At 41.9% G+C, this 14,696-nt stretch overlaps 1 protein-coding gene and 1 pseudogene across 1 annotated transcript; both read left to right on the forward strand.

The window, feature by feature from the left end:
* The first annotated feature begins 5,168 nt into the window (after window positions 1-5,168).
* On the forward strand, window positions 5,169-8,191 carry LOC106449761 (probable serine/threonine-protein kinase PBL26). The gene is made up of 4 exons (XM_048763891.1): window positions 5,169-5,453; window positions 5,587-5,791; window positions 5,987-6,330; window positions 6,542-8,191. The coding sequence occupies exons 1-4, from the start codon at window positions 5,169-5,171 to the stop codon at window positions 7,010-7,012; spliced, it is 1,305 nt and encodes a 434-aa protein (XP_048619848.1). The 3' UTR covers window positions 7,013-8,191.
* Window positions 8,192-10,525: 2,334 nt separating this feature from the next.
* Window positions 10,526-14,390, forward strand: LOC106446393 (annotated as a pseudogene).
* The last annotated feature ends 306 nt before the right edge of the window (window positions 14,391-14,696 follow it).

The following is a 14,696-nucleotide window of genomic DNA, read 5'->3' on the forward strand; positions in this document are numbered from 1 at the left end:
AAATAAAAGAAAATATCTTTTTATCTCCTTTGGAAGAAGAAGTTTCTGGAGCGTCGTAAGTTCCTATCGCAGTCTGTCTCTATCTTCTCTGGGTTTTTTTTCAATGTTCTGTTGTTTGCACGCGCATCTGCATCTTTTGTTGATGGGTTTGCAGAGACGACGATATTCCGATGTGTTATTTTTTCCTATATTTTGAAGCATCCTTTTGGGTTTTCCGAGTGGGTCTGTTTGTTTTCTTGGATAAAATAAAATGTGAATTGATTCATTCTTCCTTGGAATTGTTGATATGCCTTGAATCTGGATGTTACATCTAGGCGATGGATGTTACATCACATACATCATACCGAGTCGGTTGCATCAAGAGCATTGCATCAAGTTATTATGGATGTTACATCTGATCGTGGGCTTAAGCCCATGAATCCGTTTAGTCTAGGGTTTTAGATGCGAGATGTTACTATATATATCTTGTATTCGAAGTAACCCTGAACTTGCACTCTGTAAACTCAATATCGCCTCCAATAATAAGATTTCTCTTTGCCCGTGGACGTAGCCAAGTTGGTGAACCACGTTAAATCTCTGTGTCGTTGTTACATCGCTTTTATTCATCTGTTTCCGCATCTGTTTCTTCTCACAATTGTTACAACAAACTGGTATCAGAGCTTCGGGTTGTGATCTAGTGAGAAGATGTCTGGAATAAGAGCGAAGATCGACAAGTTTGATGGGAGAAATATCTTCAGTCTTTGGCAGATTAAGATGCAGGCGTTGTTGAAGCAACAAGGCATCTGGGGACCATTGTCAGAGAAGAAATCTGAAGCAGCTGATTTGGAGACTCTAGAAGAGAAGGCGTTCTCAACAATTTTGTTGTGTCTAGCAGACGAGATCATCATCGAAGTGTCGGATGAGAAAACTACTGCTAGTTTGTGGCAGAAGTTGGAGAGCTTGTACATGACAAAATCTCTAACGAACAAGCTACTTCTGAAGCAACGCCTCTTTGCCTTGCTTATCCAAGAAGGTATTGAGCTTCGCGACCATCTTGACAAGTTAAATTCGATATTACTGGAGCTGCGTAACATCGATGTTAAGGTGGAGGATGAAGACGCTGCTCTAATCCTGTTGGTATCTTTGCCGAACTCTTTTGAGAACTTCGTGCAATCGTTCATTGTTGGCAAAGGTACAGTGAGACTGGAAGAAGTTAGGTCGGCGCTTCACAGTCGGGAATTACGCCATAAGGCATCCAGCTCAGGGACAGACAATCAAGCTTCGGGATTGTTTGTCAGTGGTGTGAAGGGACATGGGAACAAAAGGAAGTCGAAAGACATAAAATCGTTTCCAAGAGGTCCTAAGCCAACTGATACTTGCAACTATTGCAAAGAGAAGGGACATTGGAAGTCAGACTGTCCCAAGAAGAAGAAGGAGCAACAGTCTGGATCTGCTGCAGTAGCTGAGGATGAAGCCAAGTCTGATAGTGACATCGCTCTTGTTGTGCACGGACACACACACTCTTCTGATGTGTGGGTTCTGGATACAGGAGCATCCTACCATATGACACCGAGGAGAGTGTGGTTTTCGAAGTACACAGAGGTACTTGACGGCAAGATTAAGATGGCAAATGATTTTGTCTGCAAGATTGATGGGATCGGCTCAATCAAGCTCAAGACACATGATGGTAGATTCTGCACATTGAACGAGGTTAGGCATGTTCCATCAATGATGAAGAATTTGATATCCATGAGTCTTCTGGACAGTAGAGGGTTCAAATATTCGGGTGGTGATGGAGTTCTGAATGTCTGCAAGGGTTCTGATGTGATTCTGAAGGGTTTCATGAACGGTACTCTATATTTGCTGAAGGGTACTACCGTTACAGGTTCAGCAAATGTTGCATCACCAGAGATCTCAGAGGAAGATATGACTAAGCTGTGGCATATGAGGCTTGGACATATAGGTGAGCGTGGGATGCAACATCTATCGAAGCAAGATATGCTTCATTCTGATATTGGTTTGGAACTCTGCTCGAAAGAGTTAAAACAATTTTGTAAGGATGCAACATCTGCCAAGCATCTTACAGACAGGGGAACACCACAGCAAGATGGTGTTGCAAAATGGATAAACCAGATAATGCTAGACAGAGCGATGTGCATGCTCTCGAGTGCTGGTTTGGAGAAGCGGTTTTGGGCTGAAGCAGTTAACACGGCTTGCTACTTGATAAATCTTGTTCCCCACATAGGCATCGAGTGCATGATACCTTCTGAGGTGTGGTCAGGTAGATCTGCTGAATATTCACTTTTAAGAGTGTTTATGGGCTACGGTGATGGAATCAAAGGATACATGGTCTGGTCTCCATCAGAAAACCGAATGGTTCTAAGCAGGAATGGTGTCTTCGATGAAGCATCTATGGTTAGAAGCTCAAGGTCCAGTTCAGAAGCAGAAAAGTGTAGCACTGATAAACAGGTGGAGCTGCAAGATGATCATGAAGTGATCGATGTGCAGGCACACACAGAAAATCAAGAGGAGCGTGTAGAAGATGTTCAGTTGGAGTCTACGAAGATTCAACCGTTTGATGCTACAGAGCGTAGCATCTTGAAAGATCAACCAAGAAGGATTGATGTCAGGCCACCAGAGAGATATCGCTTCGAGGATATGGTGGGTTATGCACTTCAGGTTGCAGAGGAAGTGGATGCGTCATCTACTTACATGGAAGCTGTTTCTAGTCCCGAGTCTGAGAAATGGCATGTTGCAACGAGAGACGTGGAGTCTCATCAGAAGAATCATACATGGGACCTGGCCACATTACCATCGGAGAAAAGGGATGTTACATGCAAGTGGGTCTTCATGTTTAAGGATGGAGCATCACTGGCAGAAGGAGCTAAGTATAAAGCTCGGATTGTTGCAAGAAGTTTCAGTCAGAGAGATGGAGTAGACTACAATGAGATATTCTCATCGATGGTCAGACATACGTCCATCAGAGTGTTGCTAACGCTGGTAGCACGTAAGGACTTAGAGCTTGAGAAATTTGATGTGAAGACAGTGTATCTTCATGGAGAGCTAGAGGAGATATACAAGACTCAGCCAGATGGTTGTCGAGTTCTTGAAAAGGATGACTATGTGTGTACGCTTCAGAAGTCACTTTGTAGATTTAAGCAGTCTCTCAGAGGATGGTACAAGAGATTCGACAGCTATATAATCAAGTTGGGCTACATTAGAAGTCCTTATGATTGGTGTGTCTGCATGAGTAAGTTGAAGGATGTGACGTTCATCTGTTTGGTACTCTACGTGGATGACATGTTGTTAGCTGAAGAGAAGTGTGACATCAAGAAGCTGGAGCTTCTGGGTTTTGAAGTTGAGATGAATGATTTGAGTGCAGCAATGAAGATTTTAGGGATGAAGATCTTCAGAGATAGGGAGAATGAGTTGTTCTTGTCACAGAAGGCCTACATTAATGAGGTGTTGACAAGGTTCGTGATGTCTTCAGATGAACCTATCAGTATTCTGTGCACTGCAAATGTTCATCTCACCATGTATATGGTTTAGCCCGTTGGGGCATCTGGTCCGCAAGGACATCTGGCCCGTTAGGGCTTCTGGTCCGCAAGGACATCTGGCTCGTTGGGGCGAACGGCCCGTTGGGGCATCTGGTCCGCATGGACATCTGGTCCGCAAGGACATCAGGCCCGTTGGGGCATCTGGTCTGCAAGGACATTTGGTCCGCAAGGATATCTGGTCTGTTGGGACATCCGGCCCGTTGGGGCGTCTAGTCCATTGGGACATCTGGTCTGTTGGGACATCTGGCCCGTTGGGGCGTCTGGTCCGTTGGGACATCTGGTCCGTTGGGACATCCAGTCCGTTGGGATATCCGGCTGATGACGAACGTCTGGCTCTAGTTGAGCATCTGGCCGTTAAAGGGCGTCTGGTTCGTCATAGCAACACATCTGGTCCGAAGTGACATCTGAGGCAAAGAGAGCGATGGTACATTTGGCGTTGAAGAACGCATCTGGTACATTTGGCGTTAATGGCGCATCTGGCACTTGAAAGTGCATCTTGTACATCTGGCGCTGATGGCGCATCTTGTACATCTGGCGCAGAAAAACGCATCTAGTACATCTGACACTTGAAGGTGCATCTGGTACATCTGTTATTGAGAAGATTCAAGTCAAGGTGGAGAATTGTTGATATGCCTTGAATCTGGATGTTACATCTAGGCGATGGATGTTACATCACATACATCATACCGATTCGGTTGCATCAAGAGCGTTGCATCAAGTTATTATGGATGTTACATCTGATCGTGGGCTTAAGCCCATGAATCCGTTTAGTCTAGGGTTTTAGATGCGAGATGTTACTATATATATCTTGTATTCGAAGTAACCCTGAACTTGCACTCTGTAAACTCAATACGCCTCCAATAATAAGATTTCTCTTTGCCCGTGGACGTAGCCAAGTTGGTGAACCACGTTAAATCTCTGTGTCGTTGTTACATCGCTTTTATTCATCTGTTTCCGCATCCGTTTCTTCTCGCAATTGTTACAACATGAATAAGGTTTTTTTGTGAGATCTTACAGCTCCACATTTATCTCATGGGGTCTGTCTCCTCAGGAAAAGTGGATGCTTCCTAGAAGAAGAAGAAGAAGAAGAAGAAAGAGAGAAGCTTTAATGTACTTCTACTCTTCCTTTTAAAAATTCCGATTTTTAATCGGTAATATACACATTATTCTGTTTTTAAAAAACTTAGATTATGGAATACTACTTTCCCTAAATCTGCTGCGAGTTTGTGATTTTTTTTTTTTAATTCATGGTTTGATGCGGCCCTGAGGGTTTTCCTGCTAATACCGTTTGGATTTTTCTTAGTAAATGAGAAAAGTTTGAGACTTTGGTTTTCTAATCAATTTTTCCTTGGGAAAGTTAGTTTCTAATGCAATTCTTGGCTTGTCTCCTGAAAGATCACTGTGTCTGTGTCTGATTAGATCAACTTTCATTTTTTGGACTAAACAGTTCCTCCCAACATATTATATGCATTGCTTCTCTGTTTTACCTTGATATATAGATCTGTCTCTTCTTCATATCACTGATCATCTACTTCAATTCCACAGATCTCTAGTTGAAAGCTGATCTTCTCAGCTAAGACGAATCAAAAGCGTTGTTGTTGGATCATCTCAGTCTCAGCAGGGTTTCTAACCATGGGGAATGAGAAAGCCGTCTCTGGAAACACCATACCGCTCCATTCTCGCCCTATAACTCGTGCCCTTGCTTCTGCTCTGCGTGCTTCTTCTAATCTTTCAGAAGTGGTTGCTACTACTACAGTGATCAACCAGGAAAGGGTTCTGAGAGCAAACAGTAAAAGAACAGCCTTGGATGATAAGAAATCCAATAATGCACCTAAGAGGCGAGCTGTTCTTAATGATATCACAAACGTTACCTGCGAGGATTCTTACTCACGCTGCTTCAATGCAGCAAAAATCCAGGTTGTTATATATATATATATATATATATATATATATATATATATATATATATACACACAATGCTGCTTCTTATATTGATAAAAAAGTTTGTTTTATTGTGCTGACAAGTGTGGTTTCTTTTCCTATTTTCAAGGTGGAGAATATCAAACAGATAAAGAAGGAAAGGGCAAGTTCTCCCAAAGTGGCAACATCTTCTTCTACTTCAGAAGTTACAGATGCAGAGGTACAAGTTGTGTGTACAGGCACGAGCTTAGACACAAACGAAGCATCTTGTAGCTTTATGGGAAATCCGAGTTCCAAGTTGCCTCCAAGACCCCCTGGGAGATCAACTTCTACAGGTTAATACTACTTAGTTGATTGATTTATAACATTTTTTCTGATGCTTTTTTTTGTCTTATTGCAAATGGTTAACAGTTGAAAGAAGCTGTGTTGGAGGAAGTTCCACTGTGGCAAGTAGCCCAAAATTCATTGACATTGATCAGATGAAAAGGATCCTCTGCACTGTATTTGATTGTTGATTGTAATGTTTACAGATCTAACACCTGATCAAGTACCGTTGGATTGGGACACAAGGACCAGAATTGCCCTAGGAGCCGCGATGGGTCTTGAATACTTGCATGACAAGGCAGATCCTCCGGTGATCTATAGAGATCTCAAGGCAGCTAACATCCTTTTGGACAGTGACTTCAACGCCAAGTTATCCGATTTTGGGCTTGCAAAGCTAGGTCCTGTCGGAGACAAGCAACATGTGTCTTCAAGAGTAATGGGAACTTACGGGTACTGTGCTCCAGAGTATCAAAGAACCGGTCAGTTAACCATTAAATCTGATGTTTACAGCTTTGGAGTTGTGTTGTTGGAGTTGATAACTGGACGAAGAGTTATTGACACAACCAGGCCCAAAGATGAACTTGGGTGAGTTTTGGCCTTGGCTCAAATTATGATCAAGAATGTAGTACTATTTGTTGTAGCGCCCTTCATATCGTATCAACAAAATTATTACCCCACGCTCATTCTATGTTTTCTCCTTTACGGTCCCTAAATTTTCAGATCCGGCCTTATTTAACATTAAAGTTCTTGTTGTTTTTTAGGCACAACCTGTGTTCAAAGAACCGAGTAGATTCCCGGAGTTAGCGGATCCAAGTTTGGAAGGAGTGTTCCCGAAGAAAGCACTTAACCAGGCCGTGGCGGTTGCGGCCATGTGTTTAGAGGAAGAGGCAACTGTACGGCCACTCATGAGCGACGTTGTGACCGCTCTCGGTTTCTTGGGAACTGCTCCTGATGGCTCTATCTCTGTTCCACACTACGACGACGTTCCTCCTCCTCAGCAGACGGCTGAACCCTCCGGTGAGGGCCCTGTGACGGCTGAGGAACGGGAGAGAGCTGTGGCGGAGGCGATGGAGTGGGGAGTTGCTTCAAGGGCATATTCTAGGAACACAAGTGCAGCACAGTCCCTAAATCCAAGTGCAGCACAGTCCCGTAACCCCAAGTGCAGCACATTCCAGGAAACCAAGTGCTTCTTGATTTTAAATTTTTTGCATATCTTTGTCTTCTTGATTTAATATTGGATTTGGTTGTTTTCATCTTTTTTTTTTGAAAGTTTCAGAGACTAGTGATAGCAGTTTGTTACCTTCTTCTTGTGTTGTAAGATTCAGTGTTCGTTTCAATGTGTATATTCCAGCTGGGTTTTCATAGCTCGGGAATGCAGATTTTCATGGATTATAGTCTTGGTTTCAGATTTGAGCGTGGATAAACTTTGTTTTATATTTTAGTCAAAAAATAAACTTTGTTTTATAGTTAACTTATATTGTGTTTCTAGTCAAAATATAAGTAAAGCTTTTATATATGTCCATGGAAGGCTACAAAGATCAGTTATATAGCAACGCATAATCACCATAACACAAGCAAACAAGAGAGTTAGTATATGTTGTCTCTTGACTCTATATCAATGTTTTTAAAACCGTTCGAACCGGAAGGTAAACCTAAAATTATTTGGCTCGCAGTTCAATGTGGTTTGACCGGTCAAACCTGATTCAATAATTTGATTTAATTTATTTTAATATATAAATTTAAAAGTAATATTAATAAATATGATAATTAATTAAAATATAAATAAAATTTTAATATAAAATATGTAAATATAATCTAGTTTTTTTTCTTCATGTTATTAGTTTTTAGATTTTTGATGGTTTTAATGGTTTCTATTCAATTCAATAATTTTGAAACTCAATCCAGCTACGTGATCGGCCTATGGTTGAATCAATTATTAGACTCAACCCGATTACATGACTGGTTCATGGTCGAACCCGATCCAACCATCAGGTCGATCCGGTTTTAAAAACACTGATCTATATAAATAATACAAAAACTTAATAATAATACAAAACGCGTGACGAAAGAAAACGAAAAACAACAAAAATATCTTATCTAGTCAGTATGTATACCTGAAAGGCCTTAAACATAATTGGGCTAATAAGAAATTCCAAGATGGGCTGATAAGAAATCCCAAGATGAGCCGATAATAAAGCCTATATTCAAGCTCAAAACATCCGCCAAACTCTCTCTCCCTCCCTCTCTCTTGCTCGCTCGTTCTCCCCTTCGCGCTGATTCTCTGATTCCACTTTGAATCGCAATTCATCTTCCACATGGTTTAGCTAGATCTCTATTGACTAGTTTACGCTGCGAGAGATCTTTGATTCATCCTCTGTACAATGTATAGAATTCAAGGATCAAATAAGTATAACTCTCTTATTATTAACTTTAGAAACTAACTCAAAACTCAAGCTTAATCCCCAAACTCTATTAAGGTATGTCACACAAACGACATCTACTTATATAGAGCTTGTGTTTATCCTAATCCTAATAGATTACATAACTTTAGATAACTCCTAATAATATTATGTATATATCTCCATAACTCGGTAGGATTAGGATAATGCCTTGCATCTCAATCTTCTTTCCTTTTCAAGCTTACTCCAACAGTCTCCCATTTAAGCTTGAAATTTTCTCTTGTCACTTCTTGCATCCCAATCAAATCTCTCATTTCTCTGAACTTGATTCTCCCTAGAGCTTTAGTTAGGATGTCCGCTTTCTGTTGATCACCTGAGACATGTTCCACAACGATCTGTCCCCTTTCCACACATTCACGTATAAAGTGGTAACGTGAGTGTATCTGTTTGCTCCTTCCGTGAAAAACCGGGTTTCTAGTAAGTGATATAGCTGACTGATTGTCTATCCTGATCAGCACTTTCTGCACTGGTTCCTCGGTGATTTCGCTTAGCAAATCCTGCAGCCATATGGCTTGTTTAGCCGCCTCTGTTCCAGCCATGAACTCAGCTTCACAGCTTGAGAGCGCGACGGTTTCTTGCTTGGCAGAGCACCACGTGATCAAGCTCTCTCCAAGGTAGAATATGTGCCCTGCTGTACTTCTCCCATCATCGGGGTCAACATTGTGACTACTATCACTATAGCCAATAAGTCTAGGAACCTCTGGTGTTGATCGAGTAAAGACAAGTCCGAGTGATGTAGTCCCTTGTAGATACCTGAGAACATGCTTCATAGCTGCTCCATGTGACGTCTTAGGGCTCTGCATATATCTACTAAGGACTCCCACAGTGTATGACAGATCCGGCCTAGTATGGAGTAGATATCTCAGGCACCCAACGTTTCTCCGGTAACTCGTTGCATTTATGTCTTCTTCTTCAATTGATTTCTCAAGTTTCAAGCCATGTTCCATAGGTATATGTAACATGTTGCAGTTCTTCATACCGCTTTCTTCCAAGATTCTTAGCGCGTATCTCCTTTGATTCAGAGTTATATGACCTTCTTCTTGGCATACTTCTATCCCAAGGTAGTAGCTCAACTTTCCTAAATCACTCATATCAAACTTGGAAGCCATCTCTGATTTGAAATCGTTGATGATCTTCGAGCTTGCTCCAGTGATGAACAAGTCATCAACATACACCGCCACCACAAGTATGCTAGCCTTGACCGTCTTTCTGTAGACAGAGGGTTCCTTAGAACACTTTGTAAACCCTAACTCAAGTAGGATCCCGTTGAGTTTGTTGTTCCACGCCCTAGGAGCCTGCTTCAATCCGTACAGTGCCTTGTGGAGTTTGTACACCTTCTTCTTACTTCCTTTCTCTTCAAAACCCTCTGGTTGAGTCACATAGACTATCTCTTTCAAATCTCCATGCAAAAACGCAGTTTTAACATCTAGATGATGAACCTCCCATCCTCTAGTTGCTGCAATACTCACCAGTAGCCTAATTGTTTCAAGTCGAGCCACAGGCGCAAAGACTTCCTTGTAGTCTATCCCATACTGCTGCACATATCCCTTAGCCACTAGGCGTGACTTGTACTTCTTGATGGTTCCATCTGAGTTAAATTTTATCTTAAACAGCCATCTCAGTCCTATCGGCTTCACACCCTCTGGAAGATCAACTAGACTTCATACTTTGTTCTTCTCAATGGACTGTAGTTCGTCCTTGCAAGCCTCTATCCATTCCTTCAGCTGTCTTGCCTCTTCGAAGTTTCTTGGCTCTTCACTAAGGCACAGCAGGATCATCTCTCCTTCTTCATCAGCGACCAAGACATAGTCCTCAAGATATCTTGGTCTTGATGTTTGTCTTTCACTTCGTCTTGGGAGCTCTCTTGTCTCGTGATCACTTTCATCCTCTTCTTCAATATGTACTGTATTTGTATCCATAGTCTCAGCTTCATCATGTTGGATCTCTTCCTCTTTGCTGCTGCTACCTTGTTCTAGTGCTTGGCCGTGGGCTTGATCAGATGGTTTTGCTAGCCCATGGTTCCCAAACCCTCCCAGTACCACGTTGAAGTCGTCATAGCTTCTTAGCTCTCCGTCAATCCTCTTCCAGTTCCATCCTTTGGTTTCATCAAACACTACATCACGACTTACTGTTATTCTTTTCTTCTCTAGGTCAAGCAATCTGTACGCCTTAGAACCAGGTTCTGTTCCAAGATGAACAAGCAGTCTAGACCGGTCATCTAGCTTTCTCAGGTGTGGTTTCTCAACTTTGGCTTAGCAGATGCATCCAAATATGCGTAGGTGGCTTATGTTTGGTCGCTTTCCTCGCAGTACCTCATAAGGAGTTTGGTTTTGAAGAGATCTTGTCGCTATTCGATTGATCAAATACGTCGCATGCCTCACAGACTCACCCCACAAGTAATTAGGCATGTGCATGTGCTTCAAGATGCTCCTAGCCATCTCCATTAGTGTCCGGTTCCTTCTCTCAACCACTCCGTTCTGTTGTGGCGTGTACGGAGCCGTGAGATGCCTCTTGATGCCATTATCCTTGTAGTATGAGTTGAATTCGTGAGATATGAACTCACCACCTCGATCACTTCTGAATGTTGTTATGCTTCTTCCAGTTTCTTGTTCCATTACTCCTCTCATCTTCTTAAACTTGTCAAAAGCTTCACTTTTCTCCTTAAGTAAACTTATCCACATGTATCTTGTGTGGTCATCGATGACTACAAAGATATATCTATTTCCTCCCATCGTGCCTGGCGTTATAGGACCAGAGAGGTCACCGTGTATCAACTCCAATGGTCTGGTTGCTCTGTATGTTGTTACCTGAGGGATCATCTTTCTTGTGTGTTTCCCAAGCAAGCATGATGAGCACACATCTTTGATAACGTTGACATTTGAGACTCCGCTGACAAGTTCCTTTTGTATCATGATCCTCATAGTTGCAGTGTTGACATGCCCAAGTCTAGCATGCAATCTGTTTGACTCGCTTATCTCGCTCAGGTGAAGTTGTGATGAGTCTTTTATCCCCATCCGTACCTTATATAGTCGATTCTTCGACCTGTTTGCCTTCACAAGGAGTCTCCCGTGTTGATCATGCATAGTTAGGTGTTCTCCTCTCAAACGTATGTCGCGCCTGACTCCGTTGCTTGACCTAAGCTAATGATATTGCTTTTTAGCTCAGGTATGTAGTACACATCATTCATCTTTCTTGCTTATCCCTTCATGTCTACAAACAAGATAGTACCTTTTCCTTTGATGTCAATTCGTGAATCATCACCAAACCTCACTTTTCCAGTAATTGTCTTGTCCATCATTGAAAAATATCTCCTATCACCAGTCATATGATTACTAGCTCCATTATCCAAGTACCATATGTCCTTTGAATCATCATTTGTTTCATACTTCTCCGGCAAGCAATTCTTCTCATTGAGGTAGACAACTTCGTGCATCATTAGCTCGTCTGCATCCTGTGTATCACTATTGTCATTCTCCAATGTTTCTCGTAGCTTGAGAAGGCGGTCCGGGCAATTAGAGGCGTAGTGTCCCATCTTATCACACCTATAACACATCACCCTTGATGTGTCTCTGCCTCCATTGTATCTTCCTCTGCCTCGCCCTCTGTGATAAGACCTTCCTCCTCTGCCACGTCCTCTGTACTCTCTATTGTAATCACGTTGGTCTTTGTTGTAGTCACGAGATAGATGTGTTACTTGTGTTTCACACGAGTCATCGTTTGAATACATTAGCTTTGGCTGATCATCAGATTGTTCCTCATCCTCATGTATCCTCTCTTCATAAGACTTCATACGACTCATGATATCTTCAAAGCTAGTATTATTTAGGTCTAATACTTGCTCTAATGATGCCACAATATGGATGTACTTCCTCCGTGGGAGACCGCTTAAGAGTTTCTTCACCATCTTCAGTTCTTCAATGTTAACACCTAGGGCTGCAGACTTTGATGCAATTTCAGCCAATTAGCCTCCAAAATCATCAACTGGCTCTGTATCTTTCATCTTGAGGCGATCAAACTCACTCATCAATGTTTGCAACCGCGCTTCTTTGACTCTCTCAGCTCCGGTGTGTCTGGTTTTAATTGCCTCCCATACCTTCTTCGATGTATCAAGCTCGCCGACTTGAAGTATCAACGCCTCCGGTATAGATTGAAGTAGTAGCGCCATCGCCATGTTATTCTTCTCTCCTTCGGTTGCTTCATCTTCAATAGCTTCCCAGACTTTGTGTACTTTAAGAGCTATCTTCATCCTTAATGCCCACACTGTATAGTTTGTTGAATTAAGCATTTGGCACTTTATAGATGAAGATCCTCCTCCTTCCTTTGGATTCAAGTTCGTCGCCATGACGATATCACCACTCATCTCTTCTGAACCTTAGTGCTCTGATACCAAATATAGAATTCAAAGATCAAATAAGTATAACTCTCTTATTATTAACTTGAGAAACTAACTGAAAACTCAAGCTTAATCCCCAAACTCTATTAAGGTATGTCACACAAACGACATCTACTTATATAGAGCTTGTGTTTATCCTAATCCTAATAGATTACGTAACTTTAGATAACTCCTAATAATATTATGTATCTATCTCCATAACTCGGTAGGATTAGGATAATGCCTTGCATCTCAATCTTCTTTCCTTTTCAAGCTTACTCCAACACAATGCGTTTCATTGATCTTGATAGGTGAGATCCGTTGAGCTCAATCCCAACTAATTGCGATTCGAAGAGATATGTCAAGTGAAGTATAGAGATGGGTATTAGGTCTGATATACATATTCGCCGTCGCCACGATTTGGATCGCAGCCAGCTTCGTAGTCCAGTCTGTGGTGGACGCCGACATCTCTCCCTTCTTGATCACTTTCATTTGCAACTCTCTCTTCGTCGTTTATTTTCCTCTCTTCGAGATCGGTCGCTACCTCGAAGATTCGTACGGAAGTTTACTCATTTGGAGAAACAAAAGGTCTCATTTGCTTGAATTGGTAGAATCAGAGAAAGCTGTTTTGCTTGGACAAAGTGATGTGAAATCTGAAGAATCAGGGGTTGTTGCAAGAGTGGATGGAGATGAGATTGAATCTGGATTGGAAAGTTTAGAGCTTGAGGTTGTTGATGGTGTTAACGATAGTGGTGGCAAAGGGTTAGATGAGAAGGGACGTTGGACACGGATGCGTGTTGCTAAAGTTAGCCTTGTGATATGTCTGTTTTGGTTCTTGGCTCAGCTTACTTTCAATCTCTCTCTCAAGTACACCACAGTTACGGTAAGAACACTGCAAACTCATCTTTATTGCTATGTTCTGAAACTACTCTTGATTTTTTTTGTATTTTGTGTTAACTGCAGTCCAATACTATCTTAAGCAGCTCATCAAGCCCATTCACGTTTCTGGTGTCACTAATATTCTTGGGAGAAAAGTTCACGTGGTTGAAACTCGTCAGTGTGCTTCTCTGTATGTCTGGTACCATAATTGTGAGTCTTGGCGACTCAGAATCAAACTCGACTGCAACAGCTAAAAACCCTCTTTTGGGAGATGTTCTCTCGCTGATGGTGTTTTACGCCGTCTACATCACTCTTATACGCAAGAAGCTTCCTGATGATGATGAAAGAAGCGGCCGGTTCAGTATGGCTCAGCTTCTTGGGTTTCTAGGGCTCTTCAACTTTTTTATCTTCTTGCCTGCTGCTCTGATACTAAACTTTACAAAGCGAGAACGCTTCAACGCACTAACCTTGAAACAGTTAAGTCTGGTGGTTGGCAAAGGTATATGTTTGTAATCTTTAAGGTGCAAGTAATACATTAGGATTTGATGTTGGAATGTGTGTTTGGTGTTTTCAGGTTTATTAGATAATGTACTCAGTGACTACCTATGGGCAAAGGTTGTACTTTTGACAACAACCACAGTGGCATCGGCTGGGCTGACTATACAGGTTCCATTGGCGGCCATTGTAGACAGCTTATCAGGGAACAAACCAAGCTTCACCGACTTCATTGGTGCTGCAGCTGTAATGGTTGGCTTTGCAGGAATCAATATTCCTGCAGAGGTGTTTCACAGATCCAAAGAGACATCTATTGAGTTAGAGCCTGTAACATCGTTCACAGATCCTCCTCAGATTGTGTCGGGTAGCATAAGAGTAGATTCTTCAGAGACCCAAGTGTCCTAACTGTTCCAAATTCAATAGCCATGATGCTTATATATTTTTGCTCTCTTACTTTCTGACATCTAATCTGTAAATCATTGAACATTGATACACGAATGTAGCTGGAAAATAGTAATAAAATCTCGTATTCAATACAACAGCAAAAGAAACCGTTTAATCTGTTTTATTAGACTAAGCATATACATTGAGATGTCCATACTTTTGCATCACTCTTTTGTCGCCATAACGGCTGCCTCACTTGCTCTTAGTTTGCCTTGTGCCATGAGAGCTGCAAATTCACGCGTGATCTCTTCCTGAATCTTGGTCCTA

Source organism: Brassica napus, chromosome C7 (assembly GCF_020379485.1).
Source record: "Brassica napus cultivar Da-Ae chromosome C7, Da-Ae, whole genome shotgun sequence".
In the NCBI taxonomy this organism is placed as follows: domain Eukaryota; kingdom Viridiplantae; phylum Streptophyta; class Magnoliopsida; order Brassicales; family Brassicaceae; genus Brassica; species Brassica napus.